This window comes from Apis cerana, linkage group LG8 (assembly GCF_029169275.1).
Source record: "Apis cerana isolate GH-2021 linkage group LG8, AcerK_1.0, whole genome shotgun sequence".
Classification (NCBI taxonomy): Eukaryota; Metazoa; Arthropoda; class Insecta; order Hymenoptera; family Apidae; genus Apis; species Apis cerana.
The window spans coordinates 3,411,050-3,427,393 of NC_083859.1; the positions used below are offsets into that span (position 1 = coordinate 3,411,050).

At 34.6% G+C, this 16,344-nt stretch overlaps 1 protein-coding gene and 1 long non-coding RNA gene across 3 annotated transcripts in view; both read left to right on the forward strand.

The window, feature by feature from the left end:
• LOC107995292 (uncharacterized) overlaps nucleotides 1–16,295 on the forward strand; it is a 61,172-nt gene extending 44,877 nt beyond the window's left edge. For both annotated transcript variants that reach the window (XM_017052696.2, XM_017052695.3), the window contains exons 2-5: nucleotides 12,203–12,346; nucleotides 14,195–14,496; nucleotides 14,832–15,088; nucleotides 15,313–16,295. In XM_017052696.2, coding sequence (XP_016908185.1) covers nucleotides 12,203–12,346; nucleotides 14,195–14,496; nucleotides 14,832–15,088; nucleotides 15,313–16,066 — 1,457 coding nt within the window. In that variant the 3' untranslated portion in view covers nucleotides 16,067–16,295. The remainder of the gene's footprint in view (nucleotides 1–12,202; nucleotides 12,347–14,194; nucleotides 14,497–14,831; nucleotides 15,089–15,312) is intronic.
• LOC133666539 (uncharacterized) lies at nucleotides 1,047–11,173 on the forward strand. Its single transcript, XR_009830790.1, has 3 exons — nucleotides 1,047–10,390; nucleotides 10,456–10,674; nucleotides 10,890–11,173. It is a non-coding gene; the product is annotated as an uncharacterized LOC133666539 (long non-coding RNA).
• Nucleotides 16,296–16,344: the final 49 nt, after the last annotated feature.

The following is a 16,344-nucleotide window of genomic DNA, read 5'->3' on the forward strand; positions in this document are numbered from 1 at the left end:
GCTACTTGCTCTGCACGATTTCGAAAGCAAGTGAAACGATATAGTTATTTCTTTGGGAAGGAAGGTTGTTCGTTTTAATGATTGTTATGCTGGGGAACTGGATTGTATGATTATTCGAGCGTTGCAGTTGGAGTTTGTTTTAGAAAATGGTGAAATATAGGGTGCTAGAGGTGTGGAAAGTAGGGGAGAGTTGGATAAGATGGGATTACGACGGGATTACCGCTTCAAAAACTATCATAGCATGTAATTTATAACGGAGTAAATGTTTTCTATTACTTAATACGCAGATACGTTTATTGGAAGAAATTGAAAGCGTGCACACGTAAGATTTTTTTTTCAAAGTTTCGTTTCATATTTTTTCTTATATAATTGGATGAAAGTATTGAATGTTATAACTTAATCACTTATTTATCCTTCGACAATGTAATGATATTTAGGCAAGCGATTCAATACAGGAAATTGGAAAAAATAGTTAAACTTTTTTGAAAATTCTGATGGCAGAAAATATATGACGACGATGATGATTACGATTATGACAAAGCATGATCGAGATAATCGGCTGTATCTTTGGATTAAAGTCTTCAAATCTTGATATTAGATAAAAGATTAAATTTAGCAATTATAACTAATTATCCGGCTAATTGGCAGTTAACGATCGTATATGTGATTTATGTCATTTTATTTTATTACATAATTAACTATCAAATTATAAATTATGCGTATGTACACGTACGTTAAACGTTATAAAAATTGCATTGTTCAAATAATATTCATCTACCGTTTAATGTGTTTGTAGGTAGTAATTTCTTATGTATATATACATTAATAACACACCAAAGTATCGTTAGAGCTTTTTTTTATTTTTCAATTAATTTTATTACCTCTACGAGACCTTTTTGAATCTTTTATTTTTCTCTTTTCGTTATTTTAATCAAATGAATTAACTGTTCCGTTTATTTCAGTGATTCTTACGAAAAATGGAATTATAAAAATTGGTATCTCTCTTTCACAATTTAAAAATATTATTTTTTAATATCGATAACTTTCCAATTGTAATAATTTCCTTTCTCTCTCTCTCTCTTCATTAAGAAATGAGCCAAGAGAAAGATAAGTATATAGCTGATAAGTACAATGCTCAATATATTCATTATAATCGTTAAACATACAATTCAATGGCAAAAAAAAAAAAATTAAATAACTAAGAGGAGAAATAATACAAAAAAAACTACGTTCATTCAAACATTTATTTAGCCATTATTAATAATTATCTTCCAAGCCTTTATTTTAGCTTCCAGTAATTTGAGAAAAAAAAAAAGGAAAAAACGCTTAAAGGATGAATCATAAATTCTATTGCATCGCAATTTTTATCTAACACAAGGGAAATAACGGGAATCATTCATAAAAAACTAATGGCTGCTAATCAGGACTATGGTTGTGAAGAAAGTTTATTACTTTGCACGTCGTGTCATAAAACGGATGAGGATATGGTCACTATGAAAACCTGAAAAGTAGCTTTATGACTGTAAAACGAGATGACTTGTAAAATAATTAGTAGTCAATATACGAATTTTTTTTTATAAAAACTTAGGTGAAAATCACTTATACTCGATTTAGAATTTTGTTACTCCGTCCTTCGAATTTTGAATTGAAAATTTGTATAAATTTATTAAACAAAATATCAGCGTCCTAACGAAATCATATTTTAATCGTTTGCGAGTGATAAATCTTTTCGGACAATATCTACAAAGAAAAAACTATTTCGAGCCTTTCTTCTTGGATAAATAATTACAGAATTTGTGATAACCTGATTACAAGATTCACTTTGAATAACTCCACGAACAAGCATAACGAATACAATTCTTAACCAATAAATAAAACCAAGCCTGAATTACAAGATGATCGGAAGATATCTACCCAACTTTCGACCCACGTTAAATCTTCGAACTCTACGAAATCTTATTAAATAAATCGTTACAAATTTTGAAACCAAAATTTTTCCAAATTCGACACAATCGATACAAACTCTCCAAGATTGCTCGCAGAGGAACGGGATCACCCCTTCCTACGACGCACACAGTACCCCTCCCCCTCCCTCCATGTCCGTGGAATGTAAATTTCACGACAGGAGCGCGGCCGATGATTTTCGACGTAGCAAAAACCATCTCTCCTTCCCAGGAGGATGGATCCTCCTAACCATAAAGCCATTCTTCGAGGTTAGAGAGAAAGAGAGAAAAAGAGAGAAGGAAAGCATTTGAGGGGAGTATCGTCGCGAGGGGGAGGGGAAAAAAATGTAAGGATCCGAAGGTCTCCTGATGAGAGGGACGCAGGACGTCGACCTCGTCGGCCAAGAGAGCTGGAGGTTTACACGCCTAATAAATTACTGTAAACTGGAGCCCTGAGTCGTAGCCGAGGGTTTGCACGAATAGTAGTTAAGTGAGCCGGTGATTTGTGCGATATCGTCCATCGTCCCTATCAGCCCCTGGAATCGGATGCACGGTTGAATCTTCCCCAGTAATTTTATCCCGGTTGAAGGTTCAAGTTCCCTCGACTCGTGGATTCCGTTTCCCCCTTACTACCGATTCGGAGAGAGGATCGAGGTCGCGCACCAATAATAATTCCACCGAAAATAGAAAAATTCCCTGCGTCTCCTGGTGACCAATATTTTTTCCCTCACCTTCCTTTTGGAAATTCCGTTTCCACGTTCGACGAATTTTTCGCATACTTCGAACTTGATCCGAGAGAAATTAAAATTAAAATTAAAATTCGAAGATTTTGTAATTGTAAAATGGAATTTTCGCGTTGATGGAAGATATATATGTGTTATGCGTTTCAACAGAAAGGGTGTGAAAAAATATCATCCGGGAGGGAGATGAGGGTGCGCAGAAGAAATAATCCGCGACGAAAGCGCGGAGCGAAAGCTACCTCCTTCATAAATCATAGTAATCAGCTTACGACAGCGTGCAAAAACCGATGGGTGAATTTTTTCCAAGTTTTTCCTTACGGACGCGTGACCAGAGGGACGAAATGAAGACATTGAGGGCGAGCAAGAAAAGATTCTCAGAGAGTCCCCTCAGAGAGGGTGAATCAAACTCGAGAGAGGACAAGAGCGGGGAATATCGTTGGTTGGCTGCTTATGAAATTGTAATTCGATCTTGGTTTATACTCTCGATCGACCAACGAAGCGAAAGATTTTAATTTCAGCAGATGGAAGGGAAAAAATTCGCGTTTACAAGTCGGGGAAAAGAAGGTGAATCTTTCGACATTTTTTTCTAGATTAAATTCTTATATGCTTTATAGTTGTCATCAGCTTTTGCTACTGTTTCCAGTAAATTCTGGGAGAAGAAAGAAAATGCTTTGGTGCCCGACAATATGATAAAATTGCAGATAATTTACTGTAAAAAGAAGGACAAAGAAATTTAGTTTGGTCTTTTTACTCGTGGAAATATAATAAGGAAAGAAAAGCTGAATTCAAGGATAATTTATCGGCTATAATCCTTTCCTGATATCACATAAATTTTACCGATACTCATCGGAAGATAGAATACTCGTTTGATCAAGATATCGAAGCAGGTTATAGTTTCTAAAGAGTTTTTGTCGTGCAATGATCCTTTGAACGTTTATTATTACAGAAATTTGAATATAGAAAAAGATTGATAGTAAGAAAGTAAAATTATACTTGCGTTATAAATAACAATATAGTATGAAAAAGTCTCTAATGTTTTTCTCTACTTAATTAATATTTCTCGATAAAAAAAGCTCACTCCTGAATTTAAGAAAAATTATTTGCAAAAGAATTCGATTAGACGCTCGTACCGATATGTATGGCAGTAAAAACCGTAAGAAAGAAATCAAAGATAGAAATCAAGTTTTTTTTGTTCCATAATAAACCGTTTCACAGGTATGAAACGCGTGTCATTCTAATTACAGAGTCATTTCGCGGAAATAACAGAATCACGGGTGGCGAAACGCGTAAAAAATTCTTGGGTTTGGACCTTTGTCGATCTCCAAAGCAGGCTAAAGTGCGAAGGAAAGTTCTGTGACCACAAGTCACGCCAATTTAACATGTCTACTGCGAGTACTACTGGCCTGCAAACTCCACGCTCTACTGCTTTGTTCGGTTGGCTGCAAATCATGCTAGTTTTAACACCGATACAATGTCCAACAACACAATCGAGAATAAAAAACGCCAGCACTGTTGTTGGCTGATAAGAAATAAATTCTGCGTTAAGGATCTTATTGTTAGAGCAGAAAATTTTAATTCAATTTTATTTATCGTGCAAATTATTGTTTTCGCAATGGAAAATTTACTAAAATGTTATAACGGATATTTTATTTTGCATATTATTCTTTTTTTTTTTCTGTTTATTTTAAAATCTTTTAAAAATTTGAATCTCAAGGTCTTTCGTGGAAATATAATTAATTCAATTTTTGTCCAAGAGTGTTTACGGTTTCCAAGTAAAGAATCTCGAGGATCGCAAGGATGGCTTTTTTAAATCACTTCGAAGGAATTTGGCCGGACAAGCTAGACTCCATTCTAAACAAAGCGAGGATGTTTTAGCAGACGTGCTCCCGCAAATAACTGCTCTCCCTAAATTTCAAATAACGGTCATTATCCTTGTACGAATATCGTGAACCTACAAAAATGGACGACAATAAAGGAGCAATTACACTCTCCTGTCTGCGATTCGTCTGCCTGCGGTTAACCAATTGTCTAATTTCCTCCGGACGATAAAATCTTAAGATACGCTTTTGAACCGATGATTTCTAGGATTGATCCATCTACAATATTAGAAAGAAAAATCAAGTTGATATTGTCCGGCTTTGAAAATTATTTTAACTTTAATCTCGAATCTTTCTTCGATATATAATTCTCCTACGAAGGGAACAATTATCTATTATTTTCACGATTACTATTTAAAAAAAGCAGCAACACAGCCTTGGACCTCACTTTTTCGTGATAAGATTATTTTCGAAACATTTCTAATGCCACGTTCACTCGTGGAAATAAAAAAGAAATATATCTTCGGTGAAGATTAGACCTTGAAGATTATCCTCTAAATCGAAATAATTATCATCGTCGATGCTTTACAATTATTCCTCGAAATTACGTGCGAAAGCGTAATCGCGATTCCACGTAATTAAAAACCTATTCGAGGTGGAAGTTAAGTTTACTAACTTGTTTGCCCCACGTTTAGGCGCGCCACCTTTTCCATATAATTATCTCGAGCGTACATTACTTCAAGTTTTATTCCTATCGAGATTAATACGTGAAGTTGTGCCGTATAGTACAACTGCTGGTGTGTTATTACGTTGCAAAAAATTGATTACTATAATGACAGTAAAATTCTGTATGTAATATATTAATTTTAATAATAACCACCATGCATCAACAACAATCATACTTTTTATCCGTGTTAACTGTTTAAAAAGGATCGAGAATAATTTATTGTAATCTTTTTCGTCATTTTAGTGATATAATAAATTTATATTTCGCTGTTATTATTTATTTAACAAAAATAAAAGTGATAAATTATTTAAAGAAATGGACAGATAAATATAATTGGATTTCGTTTCGATCGATATTGAAAATGAGAAGATTTGAGAGAAAAAAGACGTGATGATTTTAGAAATGGTAAAAAGAATTAGAAACGGTAAAATTCTAAATTGAAGAAAAAAGTATCTCACTTTTTATCTTTGCTCTATATTGTATAATAATATTAGGAAATATTAACAAGAAAAAGAAACAGCAATAGTATCGTTGTGCAATGATATTCGATGGCAAAGAAAAAAACGTGCAACCATAGCTGTCGCACCGTGTAAACGAGGCATAAGGTTCTGTGAAAATCCATCATCCGGAGATGTAGAAACGGTTTCGAAGAAACTATTTCAAATTACAACCGGCACTTCTGTTAAAACACAATGGATCTTTGACAAGAACTAAATAAGGGCTTTGAAAGGAAATCGTGGCTTATATGAAATATCACAGATCCGGTTGAAATTGCGTGAAAAATCCTCGAAATCATTATGAAATCAGGAAGACATATATTACGTATCAAGATGTATCAATTTTACAGTGCATCTTGCGTATCACAAAGTATGAATCTTACGGTACCTCAAGAAATATGGATCTTACGGTGAATCAGTGATTAACGGTGATGATACGAGTTCTAATCACGGCACATTTTGATCCCACCGCATTGATATGGAGTTATATACGTTACATACATAATTAAACATTTTCCTCTCCGTTACGTGCCAAACAAAATTTTTTTCTCAACTTTGTAGCTCAACCTTTACACATTTTTATATCTTTTTAAAATTATACGACTTGAAATTTGATATTATATATGCCTGCTACCTTTTCGATTGTAGAAATTTATTTTTTAAAAAAAAAGAAAAAAAATTATTGGTTCCGTTTCGTTAAAAATTTTCTAATAATAAAACAATTCGATTTGAAATTATGCATTGAAACACGAAGGCAATCGGGGTGAGGCGTTCGCGGGACATTTAAAACTGTCAGATAGGAAAGATAACATCTGGAATCAAGCGTAGCATTGTCGATTTCATTGAAAAGAGAGAAGGTCTCCTTTCACGAGTCAGGGAAAAATCCTTTGGCCGGAATTAATTCCTGAAGAGCGTTACAATGTGACGTGTATCTTGAAGGCGCACCTGGATCACACGAACATCTGGTTCCTCGTGGGGATAACAACCTTAGCCATGGATTCCTTCTGCGATTCACTGACAATGAGTCCATTTACGGTTCTTAGACGAGGGGGAGGGGAAGGTTGCATGGCTTTATTCAACGCCCCTGTTCTGAAACTTAAACCCGGACACGTGCTGAAAACACGTCCCGCAATGCGTTCCGTTTCGCAATGCATCGCTGCGTACCAAACGTGGGCCAGTAATGCGTCACTTCCGATTACTGGGGTCCAACGTTAAGTTAAACTGAATCATTTCAATCTTGCGCAACGTCCTCACGTGATTTAGGAAATACATGATTTTTCCGTAGAAGTGTGTATTGTCGGTATAATGCTGAAAATATTCCAACCTAATATTCTAACCTATTATTCATCATCGTAAAACTCGTTATACCTCTCTTCGAATGAACTTTTATTTTCCTCGATACCGTTTTAATTTCCACAGACGCTGATCGTAATGTTTCATCCGCTCGAATGCAAAATCGAAGGGAAAAAAGCGGATTATTATTATTGTTATTAAGCTGACAATGACTTTGACACGAAATCCCTTCTCAGAGGAAACATTATATCCCCTTGAATAATTAATCGAAAAGCTATGTAATTACATCATTAAATCGCGTAATCTCATGATAGCGTATACTCTAATTAAGAAGTCGAGGAAGTCGAAGGAAAAGGAATTTCTACCGGGTTCTGCGACTCGTTCTACCCCTCTTTTCAAGAAGCTACTTTTTCAAATAGACTTTTCCAACGGATACGGCAATCTTCTGTTCGATTGTAATCTGAATGCAACGCGAACATGCGAGTCGCGTTGGCTATGTCGGATACGGGCGTGGAAATGGAAAGTGGAGGAAGCCCGTTTGTGCAATTCTTCGTTGATTACGAGGAATATACGCGTTTGCAACGTTTCTTTTCCGGAGTGCACGCTCCCCTGTATATCCTGTGTACAAACCGAGAATGAGAAATCACACTCGGTTTCTACTGAAATTTATTTAAACGTAGTTTCTAAACTGACTTCAACAACATATCTTTCGTTCAAACGTGATCTCTTGCGAATTACTTTACTAAGTAATAATATTAACAATTTGACACATCGTTTCTATTACCTCGGAAAAGAATTTTTTCAAATTACAATTAAAAGCAAAAACTTTCTCAAACCTATTCTCAAATCCTAACCTAACTTTCACTCGTCCAAATGTACATTCCATGTTCGAACATCCACGTGAGAAAGAAACTTTACAGTGATTAAAATCGAAAGAAAAAAAGAAAAGAAAAGATGTAAAAATTTAGGTCTCTTCAAGACTAGGATCGTCTAGAATAATCGAAGCATTCCAATTCGATGGGCATGGAGGCGCTCGTGTTCACTAGCAAGCGCACACGGTCCTTAAAGGCCGGATTCGATGCGCAGCATGCGTGCATTCGCATCGGGGCGGCATTCTTAAATCAATTAGCGACGACCAAAAGAACCAGCCGACCTTCGATCAGCCGACCACTCGGCTACCGTGTCCCCGTTGCCGTGGCTCGCTGCTATTACCGCCGCGGGGCGCGCGCCTGGTATCTTTGTCGAACTTTGGAACGCTTTTTGCGGACGAACCGAAACACGTCGGTGTGTATTTCCTTCCTACTAAATGGCTACATCCTTCGTCCTTCTTCGGAAGACCACCAACCGCGAACACGGTGGAACGCGAATCCCCGATTTATTTGAAGTCTCTAAGCCAGCTTTTTCCCCGCCTCCACGGGACGCCAATGACGGTGACCTATGTACGTTTCGAGATAGTTCTGGATAAGCTTATGTTGAGATCTTTCAATGACATTATTACGACTTGTTACAGGGGAAAATTTTTAAGAGTATAATATACAATCGAAAATACGCGTGGTATTTTAGAGCAATGCACGGTGCAACTTAACCTCTGAATCGACCAAAAAAATTTTGCTTGTACATCATTCTTTGTAAAAATGTAAAGAGAGAATTTATAGGTTATTCGAGCATCATAAAAGGAATGTTACGATTCGAGGAAGATTGAGAATTACTGGTCTAGAATGTAATGTTATACCAATCGAAAAGTGTCAATTTGACTCGAAGCGAACAACGCGGAATTCTCGTTAAAATTTAGAGCGTCGTAATTTTGTATTACGCATCGATTCCCGTAATTCCTTCAGCACCGAAGCGTATGCAATATACGTTACTCCTCTTGGAAGTTCGTAAATTAGCAAGGAGAACGGAACGATACATTATACGCGTTACTTACGATTCACAAAACAAAATAGAAAATACAAAACGCGGAAAGCGTAAAATTGCCATTTATCGGCAAATCATGCGTAAATTCTGAACGCCCACCGGTATTCGAACGCTGGAAACGTCGCAGGCGCACTAGTTCCTGAAGACGTAGCATGGAAGCCCGTTACGAATGACATAACGGCAACTTCGATCTTGCGCCAGCATGGAGAAAACGAGGCAAAACACGGATAATGCCTCGGACCGCGGCAGTACCAGGAAGGGACGATATTTCGTTTCTTCGTCGGATCGTTGCGGTCGATTCCTAGATCAGCAAAGGGGACAAATCGAAACGGAAAAATAAAACGAACGGTGATGAGGATCAGGCAAAAGGGCTATCGTGAACGAACGGTCGTGATCCAGCCACAGTTCTTGGGGAACAAGAGAAAAAAACGCAGCTAAGAAACACGCAAACTGAAATTATTTTGATGATCTGCGTTTCGAACGGGCAGAGAAAAATATTTATCTTAGATCATTAAACAAGTATTTCTCAGAATTGTCTTCTACAAATTGGTTAGTATAGTTTTTCAATAATTAATACGAATTTAACAAACAAAAAATTCATAGACTACTTTCTCCAATGTAATGGTCTATTATTTCAATTTTAATTATTCATCCTAATAATTATGTAATAATTCATGCGATGCTAATCTTCTAAAAGAGCTCAAAATAAAATCAAAAAGAAAAAGAAAGGAAAATGAACAAAAATAATAGGAAAAAAAAGCTATTGTCTCCAAAAATAAATCAAAGAGAAATGCAATAACCTGTCACATTCCGAAGACTGGCGGCTCTCGCAAGCGTAGTCCAAAGAACGCGACCAATTATAGCCAGAAGAAAACCGAACGGTTTCCGGCGTGTTCCATTGGAAATTGCATGGCATTCGCTAATTGCCCGGCAGAAGCTCGCTCGTGCACACGCATCGATGCCTTTCCCCCTACTAGAAGGCCGGCAGAAATCAAAAGACCAGGTCTCTCTGGTAACATTTTAGGTCCGTTTAAACTGTATCGTAATTACTCGAATCTCCGGCGTAACTCGTGGCGGCTATAATAACGCGAGATAATTTTATATGCATAACGCATATCGGTTAGCGGACGATACCAGGCCACACACCGCATTCACTGGCGCGGTTAACTATAATTTAAAAGCGTCTTGTTATATTTCTTCTCACGTTTCTCGTTACCCATCGCACACACCAACGATATAACCTATACAGGACGGTAGTTTTTCCTTATGCACATGCATATCACTACTAACCGAGGATGAAAATGCGCGTGCGCACGCATGCGCATGAGGGTGTAATATAATTCAGCGCCTCGCCCGGCGGATGGCGGATGGCGGAGCCTTTCGTTCGACCGATATAACGCGCGAATTACTTGCACGTAATATACTGCGAAACAAAGCCCGTTAACGTCATGAAACGGTAAGCTGCAAAGTATTTTGTTTAGTATCTCGTAACTTATACTGTCCACGCACGACTTTGTAAAGAAGCAGGATAATTGAGTACTCGTACGAAACGACTGTTAATACGGCCAACCGTTTTTACGCGCGCCAAACTTGAACGTAAATATATTCGTCCGGAGCGATATCTGAAAATACTCGAGCTGATTTATGGGTTGGATCAACTGTGAGAATATATCAATCTATACTGAGTACGTTATTAAATGTAATGTGAAAACTTGATATGCACCTACGTTGTGTTTGGAGGTATGTAATATATTCAAATGAGTAGATAAAAAATATTGGATCTGTGTAAATTGCAAATTAAGTTATTCGAGTTGTGTATTACATTGTTATGATTTGAATTCCATTAAATAGATGATATTAAACAATTATTCAATGATAAAGATTTAAAAACGTTTTTGATTACATAAAACGAAAGAATTGTAATTAAATATAATATGACTTTGTATTCTTTTCAGGTGCTGCCATTTAATACTGAAAAAATAATGATATATTATAAATTTTATTTTATCAATTTATTTATACTATATTTATACTATACAATTACTGTACTATACTTATATAATTTATACTATATAAAGGTAATTTCCAATCCATGATTTAATATACCTTTTAAAAGTTAAATCAAATACAATTATTATTTTTCTTTTCTGTAAATCAAATAATAACCATATAACGTAAATTTTCTATTAATTATAATCAACGACAAAATAAAGAAAAACATTCTATATAAAAATTATAATTTCATTGTAGTTAAAGTTTTGTTTTGTTATTTTCATAAACGACCCCCGTTTATATCCATATCCGGTCGCCTATTCGTATGCAATTTGCAGCTACTTGACTCAATAATTTGATGTAAATCATGCGTTGCAGGGTCAGATTATTTCTTCATTTTGCAAAAACCAATTTAGTTTACTATTTTATTACTGACATTATTCAGCTACTCGCTGCATCATCCATTATTCATTATGTAGCCTGACGCACGATATATTCATCAAACTTTTCACAAGTAAAAAAATTCTGGCACTCAACTTCGAAACATTTTTCATGCTAATGATGAACCATTTGCAATACTAAATGAACTAAATATCAAAATAAAATTCAAATAGGAATTTTTTTTTAATTTGATGTTGTCTTTGTAAATATGATAGAAATCATAAAAAAAATTAATTGCTAATTTTAATATGGTGAAAATGTATGAATAAGAATAATGAAACGTAAATGTCAGTCTCCTTGTTAATAAATTACATTGGCACATTATGAACAATCATCAATAGTCGTTCCCATATCTGAATATCATTACTCTCAAAGCAATTGAGTAGTAAAATTTGCATTCAATCGTAGAAAGTATTATTTCTATGCACCTAATGTTTCCACACAAACCTGTCCCCTGAAATATTATCATAGGAAATCATATAGAGTCTTAGGATATTTCTCTTGTAATTTCCTTTGTAATTTTTTCCCCTGTTCAAAGGAGTATAATTCAAAAAAATAATTTATGGATTTACTGAAAGGTAACAAATTGATGATTTATTATTCAATTGGAAGAATATAATCATCAGTGTCGTTTAAGGATTGCAATAAATGCAATTTTTATTAAGTCAATATTGAATTATTTACAATACAATTTTCTTCTTCAATAGAATCTCAAATAAAACTAAATACTAATTTTTAGAAATTAAATTATATTAATTAAACAGAAATTCATATCATATAATTAATTGCATTAAAATATATATGTATAAAAAAAATTGATTTTCATTTATTTCAGGATGGTTTTCTGTGATATCTGGGAACAATACAACGGGCAGTGCAAGGGTGTACAGAAGAGTGGATTCATTGGTACGAGCAGGGGTACCAGCGTTTCTTTTAGCCGCACCTTTAAGGGCATACATCTTGACCCACTCGAAAATGGGTAAGTGAGAATGCCATGAAAATGAAAGACGTATACACATATTAAGATTGGAATTTTTCGCAGTATCACACATGCACAATTCTTTACGGCAGCTCGTTAATCATACGATTCGTAAATTAACTTCTTGCATCGTCGCGTTTCTACCGTTGATTAGCGTCTCTTCGAGGATTTAATTAAGAGCACGAGACGAGAATACAGAACGAGAAAATTGAATTGAGATCGAAAGTGAGAAAAGAAATGCACTCGTACATATATATATATATATATATATATAGTATTCGATTATTTGATTGAAATTCGATTAAAAGATTTATATCGCGTTTAAATTTTCCTATATAAAATGATTATTACTTTAAATTTGATATTTGTGACAACCATTGTATAATGTTTTTTTTCTTTTAATTACTTTGAATATATATTACTTTGATTACATATTATTTAATCAAATAAATTCTTTTATTTGCAATAAAAGTGAAATTGATTAAAATATTTATAAACACTGTAAAAGATTTAGATAAGAGAAAAGGTATTCAAAAAATCAAACTAAGATAGTCAATGGTAATAGAAATAAATAATGTGAAATATGAAAGAGAAGGTAAAGATAAAAATGAACTAAGAAAGTGTTTAAAACAAGACAAGAGAAGATTCAAAATGAAAAGAAGGAAAAAATAACAGATAATCACTATGAAGCGAAGAACAAGTTAAGCATGAGAAAAGAATCAAAACACCATAAAAAAAAATTGTTGAAGAAGGTAAAAAAAGCAAGAGGCGGAAAAAGGAGCAAAGGAGAGAGAAATAATGACACATGTGAATGTAATATCGGTTGTAATGTCAAGCAGCAACGTTCTTGACCTAAATGCATATAAATATCAGCGTTCATACCCTGACATGGTAAAAAAAGAAATATGGGGAATGCGCAAATTATACGTTCCAAGCGGTAGCAGAAAGTTAAATGCGGTAAATGGAGTATATAGCGGCGGAAACACACAAAGCAATGATATAAGAGGCATAACAGAAGGGTATTCAAGTTTCAGTTTCTGTTTTACGCTTGAAATTGTCGATATTTCTATTTTAAAAAGTGAAATACCACGTATCATGTATAAAATAAGAAATTATATCATCTACAAGGGAGTAATGAGTGGATTGAAAATATATTTTTTTAAATAACCAGATACTTAGTAATATCTTGGTAGCTTATTACATAGCGTTGAATGTCTGCCTCAGGCAGTGCCATTCTATTTGCAGTCACAAAGGAAATGATATTGCATGAGATTAATCATTCTTCAGTAATAGAAAAGAATAGAAAATTTGGTGGAATTCGTACATGAAGAATAATAAAAAAAGAAATAAAAAATTTAAATATTCAACTTCAATAGATATTGATTATTGATAGAGATATTTAATTTGTAAGTTTAAATATAATTATTTTTCACTTTCTTAGAATCTACATATAGTAGATTATATTCAAAAATATAAAATAAAGAATTTTAATTCGTTTCTGTAATTTCAAACACTGATATTAATTTTTCAACTAGAAATTGTTGTTGCTATAAAATTACACGACATCTTTGTAATCTTCCTTTCTGAATGTAATATTATACTTTTCTCTCCTAGTTTTAAATCAAAACAAAATGTGTGGAAAAGCTTCACGACCGCAATTCGCAAACCGCAAATGGCAAGAATTCCACCTGCGACCGCAAATAATTTAACCGCAATTGGAACTGTTTCGTTGACCAAAAATATGTACATTGAACCTAACTCTATCTTCTTTCAAACAGATGTTAGTTAAATTCGCACGTTATTCAATATTAATTCCCTTTTAATTAAAAGAATTTCATTAATTTACAGAAAATGGCAATCTACGAGCTCATTATACAAAGACCACGATCAGAGCTGGAGAGATTCTGCGATTAATAGCGGTTTTCCAAGACACGAGGAAGTGTAGTACGGTTTCCTTCGGAATTTCTGGCAGCTCTTCCGAAAAGGATCAGTACGCACAATGTTTGGATCCACATGGTCGTGAAGTATTCGCTTCTTTGTCGGCAAGAGGGGAATTCTATGCTATTTGCCAGAATGGAAGTATCGATACCGGAAGCGATGCAGTACTGTACAAAGTACATCATCTTGCGAAAAGACCTTTGCCTCTCAGGGTAAATATATTTTATTTTTTTAATTTCCTTAATTGATAATATCTGTCACTATCACTTTATTTTATTTTTAGTAACAATTTAAATTACGTGTACATATCTGGTATAATATTTTCTTTCTTATTCTAACACAATTTTTTTAAAAAATTAAAAAAATAAATTCACATGATCTGGTATTTTATATTATATTATATCGTATGATTATATTTTATTATACACATTTAATTTCATTATTATTATTCGTTTATTGGTTAAATTATCAGAAGAGGTAAGAATTTAGTATTATATAGTCGTATCAATAATATTGTAAAAAATAAAATTATTATTATTATTTTCAGGTTCGCCTAATAGCCGGTCCATTACCTGTACCACTGCCAAGGGAATATGGCGGCTTAATGCAACTGGAAAGTTCAACTCGAGGTCCAATTGTTTTAGGATGCATTGTACCGGAAAGACCAGTTCACAATCCTGAAATGCTTGAGTTGGTCGTGACCGGAAATGGTGCACCAAGAGTGAGAAGAGCACGATTAGGTTATCCATCAGAAGCTAGACTTCTGGCATCGCCGAAAATGCAACGATTATTATCTGCCTGCAGGTAAATTAATTATAAAGTAATATTCGATTTCTAAAAAATAATCGATTCATCGATAAATCGTTTTATGCATACATACATAAAATGGGATAAAAATATATCGTTATATGCAATCACTGATAGAAAATAATATATCGTACTACGTTTCGTATTACCATGTTATTCAAAGGATATAAAACATTTGTAAATATATATTCTATGTGGCTTAACCTGTTCTTCCACTTCAGCCGGGCTGTCGGAGATCGTGCAACGGAACCAAGAGTGGCACCTTTGAAACTGCATCCAGTCGGTGAAAATCTTAAGGAGATGCATTTAAAAAAAATCAAACCGAAACCGGAAACGAAGCCAATATTGCAAAGTCTGAAAGATGGATTGGAACAATTGAAGAAGAGCACCGTTCGAGAAAAGAGTCAAACCAGACAGAATTGTCGAAACGGATTTCTGGATCGAATTTCGAAATTCGCTCAAGGCAATCGCAGCAGGAACCCTGCGAAAAAATCAGCTTCGTTCACGTTTGCAGTGAAACCGGAAATTGCAATGAGGTGTCAAGAGCGTTATTCCAGTTTGGAGCCAGAAACTACCTCTCATCCGAATCATTCGAATTCTTCTTCCAAACAACCTGTACAAAGATCGGCATCCACCAGTGTTCTAGAAATGCCAGCCAATGTTGAATTACAACCCAATTATTCTCGTGTTAGAGATAGTCTTACACCAGTGCCATCCCTTCCCAAGTTAACTAGGACTAAAGCTGATGACATTTATGCGGAGATTTGTGAGAACGCGGCTGCGCAGGTCCAAAAATGTCCCGGAAGTCATGTTATGGCTAGGATCAAAATCGTTGTAAAAGGTCGTGATTCGACTACAGCTTTGCCAAGCAAAATTAGTGACAATAATAGATATGCAAACTCTATGGTAACGACTGATCAAATTGATTCGATTATCAGCACGGAAGATGAAGTTATTTACAATACGATATTTTGAAAGTGGAAAATTATTATTATTATAAGTTAACCGGCTGTGTTTGATGATCGAGAACTCGTTGATTGTTTTTTATCAACGTAGAATTAGAAATTGAATCTGTATCATATTATATAAAAAGCACTATGAAGTAATATGTAATATTTTAAAAGTTGTAATAGTTGCATGTACATATCTTTGCCATACATACTAACAATAGTAATGAAAATGAATAAAGTTCTAAAAATGAAAAGTTTTATGTTTTTTTAAAAAAAAATGAAAAACAAATGTAATACAAACAA